The 19,049-nt window shown below is 40.5% G+C and overlaps 1 protein-coding gene across 1 annotated transcript; it reads right to left on the bottom strand.

Moving 5' to 3' along the window:
* Nucleotides 1-97: 97 nt before the first annotated feature.
* LOC143329282 (vasoactive intestinal polypeptide receptor-like) lies at nucleotides 98-18,686 on the bottom strand. The gene is made up of 13 exons (XM_076745108.1): nucleotides 18,435-18,686; nucleotides 16,801-16,894; nucleotides 15,601-15,714; nucleotides 9,694-9,800; nucleotides 9,481-9,578; nucleotides 7,906-8,035; nucleotides 5,998-6,151; nucleotides 4,901-4,961; nucleotides 3,913-3,979; nucleotides 3,740-3,831; nucleotides 3,384-3,513; nucleotides 2,718-2,759; nucleotides 98-2,569 (listed from the first exon to the last, which is right to left on the bottom strand). Exons 1-13 carry the CDS (start codon nucleotides 18,492-18,494, stop codon nucleotides 2,378-2,380), a joined length of 1,341 nt encoding a protein of 446 aa, XP_076601223.1. The 5' UTR covers nucleotides 18,495-18,686; the 3' UTR covers nucleotides 98-2,377.
* Between the last annotated feature and the right edge of the window lie 363 nt (nucleotides 18,687-19,049).

The following is a 19,049-nucleotide window of genomic DNA, read 5'->3' as shown; positions in this document are numbered from 1 at the left end:
TTTCATAAATCTTCTTTATTACCTGTTTGCTTTATTTAAAGCAGAAATAAAGATGAGGGTTGACTGTGTTGCTGTAACTGATGACACAAGGCCTGTCCACAGTGCAATTGGTTTTATTCATCTTCATCTGACATTTTGTTCAATAACATCTTTACAGCTGATTCCACATACTGTACAGCACTCCATATTTACACAAATTTTACACGGCAACAAATAAGAGACACTTTATTGACATTATGCAAATAGCAAGAGTGTAAACATTGATTTCCAGTTGACACCTGAGCACTTAAGTCATCTCCACAAACCACATCATAAACCAAATCTTTCGTCGTATTTACAGTTTCACATCATATACAACAGCCGTGTGACAGTTAGTCTGAGGTACTTTCAGTTAGTTTCAGTTCAGTTTCAGGTTTTTACACACTGGTACAACAAGAAGGGGTATTAAAGTAAACATCAAACTCTGACATGACTCCCACATGAAATGTGATACTGTGGCTGCCTGTACATATTCATGTCTGAAAAAGTCATATTTAAACAGGAGGTGGTTTAAAATGAATGTTTAATAAACATTATTCAACACAGACAGAAACAACCATCAGCTTGGTGTCATTTAACTTGATAAATTCTATTATATCAAACAAGATTAAAACTCTGCAGCCAAGATGGCATCTGTGTGGGACAGTCACAATGATAATGCTAACATACTGACATTTAAAGGGTGTTCACCATCTTAGTTTAGCATGTTGGCATACTAGCATTTGCCAATTAGCACAAAACATAAAGTACAGTTGAGGCTCATGGGAATGTCTTTAGTTTTGGAGTCATTTAGTCATAAATCACATGGACAAATTACATTTTTGACCTGATGATGGCACTAAATGAAAAGTTAAGATATAATCACATATTACATGATGAATTACACTTTATCCAGGTTTGACAGTCTGTCTGACACAAATGTCTGAACTAAATTTTCGAGACATTTTACTCAAAACCACAAATATCAACCTCATGGTGAAACTAGAGGAAGAGTCAAGTTATTTGGATTCATCCTCTGGGGATGAAAAAACTTGGATTGGAATGCCTGCACTACATTTTATGGCAGTAGATGGCAGAGATATTTCAGTCTGGACCAAAGTGGTGGGCCATTCACAGAGCCATGTCACTAGCATATCTAAAAAAAAAAAAAACAGTATGATACCATAACATTTATTGAATCTCGAAATATAGAACATAAAACTAGCAATCTATGCAAATAAATTAACTGTCCATGCAATCCAGTTAATAGAAGTTAATCACTGTTGCCACATACAGTATTTATTCACAATGTTGTGTACTGTGGACTAATAATGGAATACATCTGGTCCATTAGTTGCAGAAATAGTAAAAATGAATGTCTGGCGAGCAACTGTGCACTCAAACAAAACTAAAAGCCTCTGTAATCTCAGATAAATTTCACAAGCAGGAGCTTTAGTGCCTCCTCTGGAATGTTATCCGGCAGTAATTCAGCAGAGTGTATACCCCATATAAAAGTGTCATCAACAGGATAGGGACGTCCAGTATGCTGGGTATGCTATAGATTCCTCATCAGTGACTACTGTTCATGAGAGCCAGACAATGTCATTGAAGTTGTTACCACTGGTGCTCTGAGCTACATGGGTCATTAGGTTAAGTGCTTGGATCCCTCTTGTGTAACACATCCTTTTAATAAACATCTCGCTTCTATAGGACACAGCTCATCTCTGGCTCTATCCATCAATTGGCTGGAAAAGCATGGCCAAGAGCTCAATTTCCCTTTAATTGACATAGTGGTCATGAAGATCTTGCTCCTCCCTGCAGTATTTTGTAGTTTGTCTCTGAAAGACTTCATTTTAATGTTGCTAGTAGCCAGCTCAGGTTGACTCATCTCATAAACTCAACAAAGCTTTGCACTATAGTAACAACTCATTTTTTGTGCCATATATCAGTGTGACACTGGCCTTTATGTGCCTAAATATCAGCTCAGTCATTGTGGTCCACCTCCAAAACAATAGAAGGTCCTCATTGCTACATTAGAACAGTCTGTGAAAATGTTCTTCTTGTGTTTTTTGGAAATTAATTCTTTGTGTTACGTTAATGATTAAACCCATTTACTGAACAGGTGCTGTGTTTGGAAAGTGATTTCAGTTGCCTCTCCACCCTGGCAAGAAAAACACGGATCACTTGTCATTTTTGACAGGAAATGAATAAAGTTACAATGAACAAATATTAGCATCAGTACTAAAAAGTCAAATTGACCTTCAAGAACTGCAATCAACTGCATTGCAACAGTGTACATGAGCCACGAATTCAGCACATAATGATAAAAACAAAGAGGGGAGTTCACTTTAAATGGCTTTCAGATGGCAGAGAGGTGCTCTTGGCACTCAGATGCCCGGCGTGTTGAAGGGCTACATTTGGTCAACATGGTGATCTGGGTGCTGAAGTTGTTGCCGTTGCTGCCTATGGAGGGCTGCTGGTACTTAGTGTCAGCACCCAGGAACCTCTGCAGCATCCATCTGCGCCACTTACGCCTAATCTCCGCCTGTACCTGAAGGAGAGGTGAGGAGGTCGACAAACAGGATGTAGAGGGGGTGTTAACAGGGTATGACACACATGTGGGGGAGAGAAAATGAGATTTAGAGACATAAAAGGACAGTAAACATCATAATGGGCTGTTTTTGGCTGAGTCTACTTACCTCACCGTTCAGAAAACAGTACAAAACTGCAACAACAAAACCCTGAAGAAGAGAGAGAAGTCAATTAAATGCACCGGCCAACAGGAGCTGATGTTGAAAAGGAGAAAAGGAATGACAGTACAGCTGGGGAAACACTCAAAATGTTTGCGTATGAATGATGATGGTAAAATTATAACCAACTTTAGGCTCAGACAGGAGGTTCATCATTTAGATCTCTGGGAATTTTTCCCAGGAGATATCATTCTGAACTAAAACGGTTATAAATTAAGAATACTTTCCATCGCTAGGTTTCCATCATTGCACTTGGCTCTCAGCGTTCACATTCAGTTTAATACTCAGTAAATCAGCAACCTCATTATTCATACACAATTAAACATGTTAGCTAAACAAACCATTAATTTGTTTATTCAGACAAACTGTCTTTATGTTAGCAAGCAGTATTCATGTAACTCCACTGAAACCAACCTCCTTTCACTTCTGTTATCTATCTTTGTGGCACAAATACTGCCCAAAACACAAGATGGCAGTCCTAGACATCAAAAAAAGGATTAGGTACATCAAATCTCTTAATTCATCAATAAGTAGTGCTGCTTCTGTCTGACTTTTCTAACACTGTAATGTTTCCAAGAGAGTGCCTAACACCGTGTATGCTGTTGTGGATGTTACCTGAAATGATCCCAGAATAAGATCGAACACCATCCTCACTTGTGGGTGGATGTGGTCGGGGATGAAGGCAAAAATGATGTAATTTATTCCAAAGAGAGGTATCAAAAGCAAAGTGGATTTAGCCAGTCTCCTATAAAAAGAGGAAAAATGAAATAGTGAGGTGAAGGCTTGTGTTGCCTTTTATTAATCCCCACAAAAGCGAGAGTTAATGCTATACTTGTCAATAAGCAAAAGCTATGATTGTTCACCACTAAAAACACAATGGCAGAAAAATGATTTATTTAACATCACCTGATAAGAAATGACTTCAACCCCTGCTATGACAGAGATGTTGACATTCTACACTGAAAACCTACGAGTACTGATTGGATTCCTTCCTTCCGATGTCGGGGCAATTCATCTTCTGTAGCAAAATCCGGATTATACAAATGAAGAGGAAAAAGTTCACCTGCCGGCAGATAAAACACAAGTTAATGTGATTGCAGAGCTGTGTATGAAATGTTACTCATGAAGAGGCACCGAGACTCACTAGTATGGTGACTAAAATAGGGGTTTTGATGATCCACCATGGATTCTCATCGATTGTCTCCCAGCATCTGTGGGAGGAGATGAACGAGTAAATACGTACAAATTCTCACAACATGAAACAATGAATAAAGAACTGTGCAGACCCTTGAACTGTGCAAAGAGCAGTAACTACAGAAAACAGTGAAATCGGGAAAAAGATTTGATGTTTTGAGGCTAGTTAGCCAGCTGTAATACTTTAAATTATGACTTTAACAAACTACCTTGTCCATTTGAACTCATGAATGAGTATAAAAGATTTATTTACAGTTTAATATATCTAAATTTGTGATGTCAAAGTAGCTTGACCAAACCCAGTCACATTAATTCAGAATCAGAGGCTGTGGCGCTAATTTACTCTGCAGAGCTAAGCTAGTTATCTTTTAGCAGGGCTGGTAGCTGGTATTTTTCTTCATCGTGATGGTGTTTAGCTATAGCGCCACTTATGTGAGACACCATACGGAATGTGAGATAATGAAAACTTTATTTTTTAATTACAGGAGACAAGAAAAAGTAGGTGAATTTAGCTAATGGTAGCTGTGTGAAGCTCGCTAGCTACCTTATCCTAAACATAGCTCTCTTACTGTAGCTGTGTTGTGGGTTGTAGAGAACAGAAACAGACACAGAAAATCAGACCAGAGAGCATTTACTTTCCTTTTAAGGAAATGGCATATTACCAACACACAATGTAATATTTTGTATTTTTAAGTAATTTTGAACAAATATGTTGTTAATCCATGTTTTGCTTTGTAGGGCGGCGTAGCCATGACATGACATGCAGTTGAACAGTTCACCGCAGACCTCCACTGAGACCAGCTGTTAATCATCACACTAACCTACATGCTCTTTTGTTGATTGTGTAAATGTGTGTTTATACTTGCAAATCTATCCACTGTAAATGACTTGAACTGTTAAGTTACTTTAACAGGATTAAAGATGAATGTTTAACTCACCCAGAATCATTTGAATAAGCCTTTGTAGTCACCCATGCTGAAATAAAGATGGTTGGAGCCCCTGCAAACCAGAACATAAACATAATTTGTTGATTTCAACATTAAAAACATTTGCTTTGTCACAGAGAGAAATGATTAATTATGTCCACTGTTCAAACACCAACACTACCAAAAACGACACTGAGCCTTCAGTGTGTGTACCCTGTTAATCTTTTGGATGATTTTATTGCTAAAGCAATATTGCATTTCGGGTATGCTTATCATTTTCAACTGGACTCATATATGCTTTGTGCCAATATTGGCTCATCCTGGGTATCTGCAGGAAAGTCACAGGCTTGTTTCCATTTCCCAGCTGGCAGACACAACATTTCAGGCCTATTTATAGAGTGACTTTACTGGGATGATGGGAAAAAAAAAGAACATCAGAAAAAAATGGTTGGTGAATGTTTCAAAGATAAGTAACATTGGAATTTTAGGACCAAAATAAGTGTGGATAAAAGATGAAAATATGGGGCCAAGACACTTTTGAGATAAAAGTTCTCAAGGGTTCATGGATGAATATTCGCCTACATATATATATATATATATCAACAGCATGCATGTCACCAAATGGATCCATCCATCAAAAACACTGAAAGTCTAAATTGTCAGATGTCTTAGGGGGGAAATACATTTTATTCACATATCACATCTGCCATGGATGCATGAATATGTTTAATTGGCTATTTTTCTATAAAGAGCATCAAAAACAGAACTCTTAGATTCAATTATAACTATAAAAGCAGAGTGGCAGCTGCCTGCTGTGGCTAATCTCCAACTGCCAACAAAGCTCATCCACATGCAGAGGGTAAGAACATCATTTTCCTGTGCATGTACGAAGCCTCACTTATAAATTCATTTACATATGATCATGTATGTTGCGGCTGTTGGAGTTAAGACAAAACAGACGTTCAGGTTGCCTGGTGAGTATGTTTTGATGGGCATTTGATGATCTCTGGGTGCCACTTCAGACAAATGCAAGGATCAAATGCCACTGCAAATGAGCTCATGTGAGCTGCCTGTATTCATCAACATATGGTAAAGAGGCTGGCACATACCCCAACCAATCAGGATGTACCACCAGAAGTACCTCCTCTCAGAGAAGAAGGAAACGGCTAACAGGGTGTAGAGATACAGGCCCTCCACCAGCAGCCAGAAGTAACTCGCCGTGATGCCATACTGGAAGAAGACCACCACAGCCTTGCAACCCATCTGCAAGAGAAACAGGATGTTAGTGGCTTAGTGCATTGGCAGTGACTGTAGATAAAGGTAGTTCCGAATGATAAAAACATTTTGTTACCAGTGGATGAAGCTATGCAGAGAATGTTGTAAGCAAATTACTGCAATTAGCATTGATGTGATCTAGTGAGGATCTGTTAGACTTGGAGCATGTCACCTATCAAAAGCAGCAGTGAGGAGGCAGTCAGAATATGAGCATGATATAATTAGACAAAATTCTACAGGGGTTACCTTATGGCTGTGCTGATTATACTAATTATGACTGCTAGACTAATTACATCTGCAATCAAAGTGCATTTGACATTCATGTTCATTTTATATCTGAAGCCCCCCACAGTACGATGGGAAGATATGATTTTTGGTGGCTCAGTAGGTGTAATACTATAGTCAAATGGTGAACAGCATACTGATCCACTGTGACGTCTGCTCTGCATCAGCTTAAAGCAATATGTAACTGTCCCTGTCACTAATATTGGTCAAGCCCCCAAAAACACTGGATCTTGTACTTCCTTTAATACAAATTGCGAGCATCTTTCTTCAGACCCTTGAGGGCACCCACAGTTGTAATGCACACTTTGCCCTACAAATTTGTAGACATCCAGCCCAAGACTATAGATAACACTGATGACATCGCTAGCCTCTGATCCACCAGCCTATGAATCTCAATGCTGTCTGTCATTGAGGGATTTTTCATTGTTCTTCCAGAAAAAGTTAAGAGTTTTCCCAGTACTTACTGTGGCTAACAACTAACTAGTTAGCATCAAAAAAAACAAAAAACAAAAAAACAATTCCCATGGAAAGGCAGCTATTTCCATGTCTACACAACATGAATGGACTGCACAACATAAGGTTTTGATTCAGGGCTAGATTTTCATTCCTTTGCGTTCTTACAAATGTCTGTGATTTTGAATGTGTTTTTGGCCAATTTGACATTGGCTCTCTATACAAGAATTTCCACAAGCTGAGTAGCACTCTTCATGAAGAGTAAACTGATCTTGACGTGTTAAATCAAATCCCCTTTAATATGACGCTTTCTACATTTTTTTAATGCTGCGTTTAGAAACAGTTGAGAGGGTTAGCAGCTGTGTTTGGACAGGACAATCTGTGTACGCTGAGGAGGAAATGTCTAACCTCGGCCATTAACAATCAACACTTGGGGATAGTAAAGCAGGTGATTTACTGTCTGCTCATCTAATCCTCTCTGGTAATGACGCAGTGGATTCAACTGGAGAGGGATCTGAGACACTGGAGTTGGTGACCTGATTGATCAAATAAATATAAAATAGCCTGAGTATATGACACTGTAGCCAGTCCAGTAGCTTATTTAACTCCTTATCTTAACTTAGTACTTTGTCTCACACGAAAAAGTCATTAAAACTAGATATCAAAACTCTGTACATGATTTATTGACAAAGGTGTCTGTATTTCAGGCTTAATGTTCAGCAAACAGGAACTCTCACAACATCCTGCTGGACAGATGAATGAGGAAGAGACTTGGCAAACACTGCTACACCCAAAGGCACTTGAGTGCTCGCATGTTAAGTAAACTCCAAGACAAAGCCTTAAAGTCAGCAAAAGTCTGATTGAGCAATCAAATGGATGCTGTTTGCTTCAGTTAAGGAAGAAGCTGCTGCTGGTGCATCAGATCGACTAGTTAGCTGTATCTTTGATGCAGGACTTTTGACGATGATGGGAGCCATGAGGAGCACAGCGTGCAGTGTACTCACAGATGACTGGCAATTGTCTGTCTCCTCGACGTCATACAGAACCACATCCTTGATGAAAACCGAGACGGCTTTCAGAATGAAAGACACAAACAGATGCATGTGGATGTAGTTTCTCGTGCAGTGCAGCTTCCTGCAAAGGCAGATGAAAAAAGTGTAGGATTACTTAAATCAAGCAATAATTAAGCGTACTTCTCTTAATGAATTCATCTGATGAAACATTTAAAATTAAGTGTTTACTTGACCTATCCTGAGAATCATCTGGCGAAGTTCGTGTTTATGGCACCAAAGCATGCAATCAGAATAAATATGAAGAAAATATTCACCCAAAATTTCACTGACTTAATTTAGTGGGGCAAACATTCACAGAAGGAATGTGTGTTTTAATGAAGGAGAGGAGTCATTATAAGCACTTACATGGCCATGGCTACAGCCTTGTAATGTGCTCCTACTGAGCTGTACTGTGCTGCTACCTAAATGTCAAGCTACACACACACACCCTTCAATTGTTAAGAAAAGCTATGTGCAGGGCTCTAAATTAACACCAGCCAACCGGCCAAATGCTGGTGAAATTTCAGTCTGGCTGGTAGAAAAGACCACCTTACTAGCCACTTTGACCCATTAGGGAGTGTGTGTTTGGATAGTAACATGAACATCTACTAGCCATTTTGGCTGGTGATGAAAAATGTTAATTTAGAGCCCTGGCTATGTGTATGATTAATGCTTAATACGAACGTAGTTTTCCAGTGAACCATACAGTATATTTATCAGGCAGGAAAATATGTGAAAAAACCTTGACTTTCAGCAGAGAGGTAAACAAGAACAAATCAGGGCTTTGCAAAGAAAATGTCACTAATGTAAATTCTCTCTTCTATGTGTTCTCAAACAAATGCCTTCCCGGTGAGGTTATGATTGGGGGTGAATTGTGTAACCATCAGGAGAGTCATCCCAGCAGGGTGGGTGCAATGACACACAGCGTCAACCAGCTGCATGAACATGCCGTCTGCAGCCGAACATAAACACTAAATGCTTTTCACATCCTGTGCCTGTGCTCCAGAGTCCAAACCATTGGCATTTCATAAGCCAGAGGGGTAAACACATCTCTTGTTGTTTAGCCCGTAATGCACAAGCACTCCAAATACAAACACACCCAACTGAACAGACTGCTTTGTTTATTAGAAGCCACACACACCAGCCACTGAAACTTATTCTAATGATCAGTGTGGTGTTGTGTCAACATGCACACGCACACACTTTTTCTCTGCAACCTCAGGACTGGAGGTCAACTGGGAACAGCTGTGAACAGCAGCCCGTAAGTGGTGACTTTATGGCTGCCTGCAGTTGACCTCTTTGTTTGAGAAATGTTGTAACATGTTATGTCGAATTTGGACGTCTTGTCCCACAAATTCTGTGTGGGTCACATTACTGTGTGAAAAACACTGTAAAACCTCTATAAAATGCAGGAAGTACGATGTGAAATGAGAGATTGACAGGGTTTTATCGCTCTAAATGATGGAAAAAGGTCTTTGATTGTCTTCACACAGGGACATTAAGAAGCATTGTGATGGATCTCCTTACCGAAAGAGACACAGTATGATGATGGCAATCGTCAGAGAAATGAGCGACACGCTGTGACCAATGGTGTAACCCACTTTGATAGCATCATAGAATTCTCCCTGCAAGAACACATTCAGTTACACTCACTTAAAACAGTTGAGCCGGCATTGAACATGAATCCCCAGCAGCAGTAGCAACATGAGCTGGAGGAGTTTCATAACCTGGTTGCCATACCGTATTATCGTCCATGGTGCTGTTGGGATTGTATCCACAGTCCATTATGTAGGAGTCTATGCTGATTATGGTCCAGCCATCCTCAGTGCAGGTCTTTGACAAGTTACCTAATGAGCAGAGGGACAGAGGGAATATTCATTGTTCTTGCAAGAACACAACAAATTACTGTGACAGATTCAGTTTGTTTCAATTATAAGTGATGCATTTCAATATTGTGTGTATGTGTGTGTGTTGGGGGGAGGGTGCCGGGTGTATGAGCCACAAGGCAAACTAGGCAAACTACATTTACTCACCCTTAATTATGTCAGACTGAGATGTGTGTATATGTCTCTCTGGAATACTTCCAAATGCTAAAAGGAAATAGAAGGCATGACTGAAGGGGATCAGTCGTCCCACTGGCTCAGAGATGCCGGGACAGTTCCCATGTGCGTTTGCCTCCATCTGTTTCTTAATTACTCTCAGGCTGAACGCAGACACCAGGAGGCCAACAGTCGAGCAGAGAGATATATTTACTCTGGCCTGCCCATGGGGGTAGAAGTGAAAGGTCCAAGTGCATTAGACTGACCATAAAGAGAGGATGGGGGCACTTTCATCTGAGAGATGCAGTACAGTACAGTACAGTACAGTACAGTACGGTACAATACAGTAGGGTACAGCTCAGTAGAGGAGAGCTCTATAGAGTACAGTAGGGGGTACAGAACAAAAACAGAAATGTTGTTTAATAATCAGTGGAAATTAACTCCCTTGATTATGTCTGAGGTTACAAGTTTTGTTGTTATCCTGGATTCAGATCTCTATTTTACTTGATTTTATGCATTCTATGTAGTATATCTTAACTTTTATTACTATTATTGATGGCTTTATTTTCCATTTATGTTATGCTGTATCTTTATTTTCACCCTTATTCTATCTTAATTTTAGATTATCTGAATTATCTTTATCTGTAAAGACATAAAACTAGAGGTCAGAAGAGTATAGCTGAGAAAAGTTCAGCAGTCTAGAGTGCAGTAGAGTTCTGAGGCCCAAGTTCAGTGTAACAGAGCTCTGTAGAGTAGAGAAGAACAAATAGTGCAGTTTGAATGAAAAGATACAGAAACACGTGAATGGATCTGTATATTCATGTCTTGTTTGACTCCCTCCTTTACATTATATATACAGCTCCTTCTCTCTACAGGACAGCTGCACCATAAGTACATTTTACAAAAATAATAAACACTATCTATGGAAACACTGTTTATTATGTGCAATATGTTACTTTGGCTACTTCAAGAAAGATACATTAAGGAAGTGGCCAGAGGAGATTTTCAAAGAGCTGTTTCAGTTAATGTGCATCACTTAGCCAATTGAAATATACTTGATATATGATTGTCGTTTGGTGGTGAAGATTGAGAAACTTTGTTGCACATCATGCCCCTCTCTCTCCCCATCTTTCCTGTGTGTCTCAAATCTATAATAAAGATTCAGTGAAGGCTTAAATATCATAGTGTTCAGAAAAAAAATGAAAAATGTTATGAAATGGACTGGAGTTATTCACAATAATACACATTGTGCACATTAAGCAAGTGAAAGCACTTTAACATCAGATCATAGAACTTTCTTTAAAAGTGCTACAAGTGCAGGTGATTTTACAGATAGAGCTAGAATAGAATAGAATTTTTCAGGATAACACAAGTTAAATGCATCAATATTCAGATTGGACACTCATCATTCATTAGGTTTAAAACCCCTCTTACAACATTCATGAGCCATATCTAATCATGTATCCAGCAGTGAGAGGCACAGACGGACATCTCTGTCATTTTGCTGTTATTGTGTAATATTTATTTGTCGCATTTCCTAATCTCCTGTCCTTTCAATGAAGAAAGAAAGAAAGCTGCGTGTGTTGGCGAGAAATTAATCCTTGCACTGAATGCTGCTGTAGAAATCTAAATGTAGGACATTCCTCACATTTCCCAACCGTATCGCTCCACTATCAAATCAAGACCGAGTTGGGAAATGACCAACAATCCAAAGTCTTAGAATGTATTTGGCATTAAAATACGGTCAGCTCACAAATACCTGAGTGGCGTATTGCAGTGAAGATGGAGGCTTAGCTTCCTCAAACAACATGACAAGACACAATGGTGCTGATAAGCCCCTGCTGTTTCAGCCCATGCCACCACTGGATTTGGCTTGTTTGAGGGATTGCCAGAAGAATGCTTTCATCATCCCCCAAAACATGACTGCAAGGATTTTCAGTGTCATGCAAAACAACGAGGAGAGCTCAAACGAGTTAATCACCCCATCAGTGTTTTAATTTCCAGGCTTCTTTTTATCTTTTCTGTAAATGTTGTACAGTCAAATGCTTTATCCTTCCTAATTATACCATGGAAGAAGATTTACATTAGCACGGAATAGTTAGCTTCAGCTCAGCTGAATATCCTGGCTTGTAGGTGAAACCATTGAAAGCCAAGCACTATGTCACTCGGAGCTTGCAGAGAGGGTGAGTCGCCTGTGTTATTGAAAGAGATGAATGACTGTGTGTTTGTGTTAGAGCGACTAAGCAAAGAGTTCATGAGAATGGCAAACTCTGTCTCAACTAAATTTATGACTTGGCCCTGAATCTCTTTGGCGCCTTGTTTCGTAATGCTTCTAAATGAATGGTTCGAGATGTGTCAATAATTTGAGCCCTTCGCAATTCACTGACAGTGAACGCATTTGAAAGGAAGATAAACTTACAATTTTGGTGCTGTCACACATTCACAAAAAGGACAAGTTCTTGAAAAATATACATATTTCTGTGACCACTGAGGGTTCGGAAACCTTTTCAAAATAAAACGAATATATTGATAAAGGTAGAGTGGTCAAGCTGCACAAATACTGCTGGTTTTCTTAATTCATATAATGCTCATATTTGTAAATAAGAGGCTCTCACTCAAATGTGACAGTACTCATATATATAATCACAGACCGTTGTTGCCTTCACTGTTAAACAACCACCACTGCTGATGAAAATCTATCTGAGACTCATCAGAAATGTTCACAGCCATGGTCATGTATAAAAAACTGTATTTACAAAATGAAACGCACCCTTACCATTACAGATTTCTTGAATGTTTTTGCAAACAATTGGGATAATATAACTACACAACTCAACAAATACATAATACAGAGCTAATCATTTTCAGTGATTTTAATGCAGAAATGTTTGATATCGTACCTTTAAATAGGTCCATCGTGCATGACCTGAGAGACCTGCACTGACTTATTGATTTACTGCATAATTGATATCACGCACATCAGTGCAGCACCGTTGACTTATCCAGTCTCTTTCTTTTAAGGGCCCTTCATTTTCAGCCTGGTCCCTGCACAGTGGTGGCCTGTTGATCATGTAAGCCTTTGACAAGTCAGTGAAATATATCTCTTTCGCCTTCAACCCTGTAAAACTGGCGATTCCTCATCCGTCCCCTCTCTCTCCCCGGAGAGCTCTCCCCTCTCAGGTCACATTATCTCGCATCTGGGTCACATCACAGCTTCCCAGAAAACCCTTCTCCTCTGCACAGAGCCTTCATATGCTAATGATAAATCATTGGTTTGAGCCCCTCTCATGTCCTGAATATGATGGGGGAAATACTGGTTAGATTACAGGGGCAGGAACCCAATCACTATGTCTGCAAATGCACTCAGGTTTGTCAAACCACTGCAATCACTGACAGCTAAAAATCTGTAACTCCATCCTTGTTAAAAGCAAAGGTCGTGGAACATCTGTGAGTTTATGAAGTTGTTTCTATGCAGTGAACATGTCCCCAACATATCAGGTGTCACACACTTGATCAAAAACAGGTACAATCTGACAGATCTATAAGAGTTTTCATTAGCAGACCATGTGAGATGTGTTGTAGAAGAGGTGGGTCGACATCTGTCTGCACCAAACCTTGATTCATTGATTTTAGCCACTTGGAAGCAAACTATCAACATTACAACACAGCATTTGATATAGTTGGAGGTTCTAAAGTTATTCCAGCGAACATGTTAGCAAACAGTTGTATATTTATGCATCCAGCTAACACAAAGCAACATATTCGTCTTTTTAGCTGCTAAACACCTCACTGTGCTAAATGCTTGTGCTAAATAACTGTGATTGCCATTTGGTGCTGGGCAGGTAGCGTAGGCTTCGTTCATCAGAGCTTTTCTGCTGAAAAAAGCTGCCAGCTGCATCTTGAAACAAGGTTCATGAGGTGAGAATTTGAGGGGTACAGTACAGCTCATCAACCAGCATTTTTACAAGCTAATTTCAAGCTGCCTCAAGTACAATGAAGATAATTTTCTTAAGGCTCCAAGTTGAAATTGAGGTCTCTGCCAGCTGAATACAAATAAACAACTTCATCAACCCAGTGTGGTACAGTAATTAATGGCAAACGGAGATATACGGGAAAGTCACAGGGGAACTACTGTACAAACACACGGCAAATCAGCCAATAAATTCCCACTAGAGTGGTTTCCTTCCCTTACCATAAATTAGTTACCTGTGAGGCTTCTCATGCATCAAAGGAGGAAAAACAAACAGAACGTGTCTTTGATGGGTAGACGGTGCCAAGATGAGAGGTTTTAATGACTCGGCTGTGCCATGTGTTCTGAGTTTTACTGTATTCTTTGTGACATTTGAGATGGGGTGTCAGGAAACACAGAAAAAACAGGCGATCAAGGGTCAGAATGACTTCATGAGTGAGCAGCTGGGGTGGTCAGTGTACATCATAATGCCTACTTCTGGTCTCAAATATGAAGTGTGATGATACTGACAAAAACTCAACAGCAGGAAATGTTTGGAACATCAGCGAGAAATGGGAGATGACAAAGACGACTGAGTTTGCTTTTGAAAAATATCTTAACATGCTTAATCCTCCTGTACAGAACAAATCTGTCACAATTCAAACATGTTGTTTCAAACAAGAAATATTTACATTGTTATGTTTCAAGGTGATGTGCTTCAGGTTTGACAGGTGATCAGGGAGATGAGCATCATTATTATCATTATCTGCTTGTCCCTGATAAAGACAGAAATTGCTTCATTAAAGATACACAAAGTGCTGCAACTAGTGATTTAATTCACCCCATTCAGAAGAGTGAGGACAAAGCAGACCCCAGTAACCACCCTGGCATCTGTGTCAGCAGCTGTCTAGGAAAATCACTCTGTAGTATTCTTTCTTGCTGCTCACTGGGATCACTGTGCTGCTTCTGGCATCTCCCTCCTACAGAGAGGCGCAGTCTCTGTTTTATGCTGATGACCTTGTTCTGCTGTCCTGAACAAGAACTAAAGCCACAGCAGCACTGAAAAATACTGTCATAATTGGACCTTGGCAGGCAATATGAGGAAGAATTATGTCATGATTTTTCAAAAACACCCCAGATGTCAGGAGAACAAATACCAGTTTACCATAAATAATCACATCATTGAACATACCAGGAGTTATACCAACCTAGGTGGAACCATAACAGCATCCGTATGCCAGCAAAGCATTCTTAATTGAACTGAACTGATTTTCTGCTCACTTGCTGGAAATGGAACAAACTACAAACACAACACTGGCATACTATGAACTTACAAAGCTGATGTCGTGAACTTTTTAGCAAACCATTCAACATCCAATATAGGCACAGAGCAACACAAAGTTTCCACTATTCACTCAGGGAAATGTCGGGCTTGTTAGCAGCTACATGCTCCACTGTGTTCACCAGCTGCAGTCTTCTAACTTTGTCATCTGTCAAATTCTTTTGAGTTTTTGTGGCAGCAAACCACCTGATGAGAGCGCTGCGAGTGAACCAGAGCAGTAAAGCTGTGGGCCATAAAGGGCCCGACTCAGGGACAGACTTCCATCCCCATAACTTTGCTCACACACAGACACATTTTTAGTAAAACTTGATTCTTACGTGGAGGAACATCCGCTGAGAAGTAGAAGAGATATTTGGGGCAACGGATGGTGACCACCTCTCCGACATTGGCACTGGGCCAGCAGGTGATCTTGTCCCATGTTCCACTGCAACCTGACCGGAGCAGAGCAGCAGAGACAAGCATGTAGCCAAAAAAAAGGCAAGTCAAGCATGGAAACACCACATGCACCATGATAACAACCATGATGACAACATACATCAACTTTTTTTTTTTGTCTACTAAGGTGACTCCAATGACAAACAGCAGCCTGCTCCAAGTGAAGGCTGAGCACTGGGGTTCCCATGGCAGCTGAATCATGGTAGCTCAAGTTGCCTGTTGTTACAGTCCTGGGTCCATAACAGCAGATGACCTGAGGTAACACGCCGCCACCATGACTAAAAGAACAGCTCCCCGTCCTTCATTACACACCGTGATTCCAATTCAACAGACCACTGAGACTTGTTTGGTCTCAGGACGTAGAATCAGGTCGCGGCACTTTGAAATTCACACCTGCTCGCCTCTTCATCACTATGAAACATCAGTTTTTAGCAGGTGCTGTTTGCATCATCACCCTGAGGATTTGGCAGCATTTACATTGATGGAATCTATAGGAAGCAGAATTGTATCTAGATTCAAAAGATAATGAGTGTTTAATGGCTTTCTCATTTTGTGAGAGTAAACAGTCTTGTGATACCTGCAGTTTTGATCAGTGAGGTTTTGGTCACACACAGAGGTAACAGAGGCTCAATGAAGTGATCTCTCTGTAGAATGTAATTATGTACTGCATGCAGTGAGCAAGCAACACCCCACTATGCAACACGTAGCTCCTGCTTCATCAACAATCAATTGAAACAAGACATCAGCTAATTGAGTTTCATTACTGCACACTCACTGCTGCATTTTTCTTAATCGTGTTTTATAAAAAGGAAAGGTAAAATTTGATCAGTTAGAAAGTTTACTTAGAAACTGAACCACGGCTCATGTGACAAGGGGCTGGCATTAGGTGGAAAACAGTGCTCAACCATGCAGGCTGTAATGTAAAGCCAGAGGGGAGGTTTGAACAGCTTCTGTTGTCTTAAGAGCTTGTTGTGTCAGTTTGATCAGAACCTGCGCGTGGATTAAGCAAATTAGGACAAAACGAAATGAACTTGCACAGTAAGGGAAAGTTAAACACAGGCACTCAAAAAAAACCTTCATACCTGTCGTTTTGTTCTCAATCTGAGCCTCACACAAGTTCCTCTCCTTGTCTATTTCCTTCTTCATGTCACACATCTGATTTGGCACTGAAAACACCTGTGAAGAGAACATTTCACACACGGTTTCTGCGTATCTCTTTAGGGCACAGTCAGTCAGATCATTTGTTTATTAGTGAAGCGTAGAAGACGCATGAGTTAATCTGCCTGCGCTCTCGCAACAATGCTTCACATCTCAAGGCAAACACATGTACTGTCTCCACTTCCTGAGATGCTCCCATTAATCTTTCTACCCCACACATGTGGCAGATACAAAATCAATCTCTGGACTGTCATATTCCTCAGATTTCATATGCGTGTTTTGAACCTTCAGCCATGGATAGGTTCAACGTGAAGCTGAACCCATGAGTGTTTACCACCAGAGAATATAGGCCTACTGAGCCTCAGCAGGACTGGAAGATTTATTGCTGTTACTTAGGTGGATGAGTCTTCTCTGTGCAGGCATTAATCAGACTGGTAGTATGTGGCTATTGTTAGCCACAAAATGAGCCCATATGACTCCAGCTTCTCCCCCCACACAAGGTGACTCCCTCATTTAGGTTGTGATTTATCTCACTCCTCAGGCTACGCAGCATGCCCTGTGTTACTCCACCCAAGGTGCACCTCTGGACTATGATTGAAGAAGATGTTGTCAGTGATGGCTCGGCACTGCTTGAGCTAAAATGTAAGTGGGGGTATCAGGGCAAAACTTCCCATCCCGATCATGATTATGATCACGAGCCTCACTTTTACTGTTTTTAACTTTTACCAGCAGTAATGACATTTCGCGTTTTTTTCCTCTGCTTGATGTCCAGCAAAGAGGCACTGAAACTGTGAGAGTATACAAATGCATATATAGAAGCCAGCATGCTATTCTGAGGGCTTTAACCTCCAGCTGAATTTGAGCATGAATCATGAATCATTCTTCTCCGCTGGCGATAGTTATGGATGAGGATGCTGGAGACCAAAGAATACAGAGGCAGACAAAGGAGGCCAATGCCACGGTGTCCTTTTGAGAGAGCCATGTCGTGACTTCTCCTCATACTTCACCTTAACCTCAGTCATGGAAAGAGATCAGCTAGAACATAAAGACACATCGATGCCACTGAAAAACACTCACAGTCTGGCCCACTGTTTTCTTTTGGTGCTAAATGTCAGTTGAAAAGATGCAGGTTTTGCCTGCGGTGGAATTGAGGGTGAACTGTGTGTTGTTGACACCCAAAGCAGAGGCTGAATTTGTAGGGAGGAGAGGTGATGATGAGAGAGGAAGTCATTCTTGATTTAAAAATTAAAAATAAATACAAAAAGTTGAAATGTTGTCCTAAAATGTCTTTAACAATCAAAATCTAATCTCAGGAAAAGCCAAACAGTTCCTTATTTCCCTCCACACTTGTTGACCATTGCATAGATCAAGCTTGTCATTGGGGCAAGTTGGTGCGTTCTGCATCCAAAACTGCCTCATGAGAGCACCAGTGCGCATCAGCTGATGTCTGCAGGCAAAGCTCTGCTTGAAAGATCTGCGTGGTCATCCTTACATAGCAACTGACGCACACCTGAAGTTCGAGTCATGAGAAAAGTCAAAAGTGTTCAAATATACTCACGGGTTCCAGCAACATGCAGGAGAGGAGAATGAAAATGCTCTTTGAGACTTCCACCAGCATATCCTTTAGAGCAGTTGATTCGTCCAAAGAAATGAATAGATTGTAGGTAAAAATGAGGTAAAAGAATTGAACATGGAGTGATAGCGCGCGGGTCTGTGTGGAACCACGGTGCCTCCGTGCGCTCTTGCGCTCTGAGTGGAGGGAAGCGCTCAGCAGGAATCATGTCCTTCTCCCTCCTCCTCCTCCTCCTCCTCCTCCTCCCTCTCGAGCTTTACCTTGAACAACCAAAAACTAACCACTGACAGATCATCCGTGCACGTCAGTAGATGAGGGCGGTAACACGTAGCCACAAACAAAGAAGGAAACTGTGTACGTGAAGTCAAATAAAAACATGACTGGCCCTTTGAGTCAGTTTCTATGGCCCATTTGTGATAAGACAAAAATGTTATCATGTCATAAAAGTCTATTGTAATACCATATATTTATTTTGGAACTGTGGCTGCAGTGTTTCATCACAGCTACAACAACTTTTTACTCTTTGTTTGCAGAGGAGGAAGCAGAAAACAGAGCAGAGGTGGAAAGTAACTAAGTACATTTACTCAAGTGCTCCACTAC

Source organism: Chaetodon auriga, chromosome 12 (genome assembly GCF_051107435.1).
Source record: "Chaetodon auriga isolate fChaAug3 chromosome 12, fChaAug3.hap1, whole genome shotgun sequence".
Lineage (NCBI taxonomy): Eukaryota > Metazoa > Chordata > Actinopteri > Chaetodontiformes > Chaetodontidae > Chaetodon > Chaetodon auriga.
Note: the sequence above shows the minus strand (reverse complement) of the source record. Positions and strands in the feature narration are given on the sequence as shown.

Excerpts from the sequence above, each read along its gene's own strand:
- LOC143329282 (XM_076745108.1), bottom strand. The coding sequence starts at position 18,494 with ATGCTGGTGGAAGTCTCAAAGAGCATTTTCATTCTCCTCTCCTGCATG. Across the intron at positions 16,895-18,434 it reads CCTGCATGTTGCTGGAACCC|GTGTTTTCAGTGCCAAATCA; the intron begins GTGAGTATATTT and ends TTCTCTTCACAG. Across the intron at positions 2,760-3,383 it reads TTATTCTGGGATCATTTCAG|GGTTTTGTTGTTGCAGTTTT; the intron begins GTAACATCCACA and ends TCTCTTCTTCAG.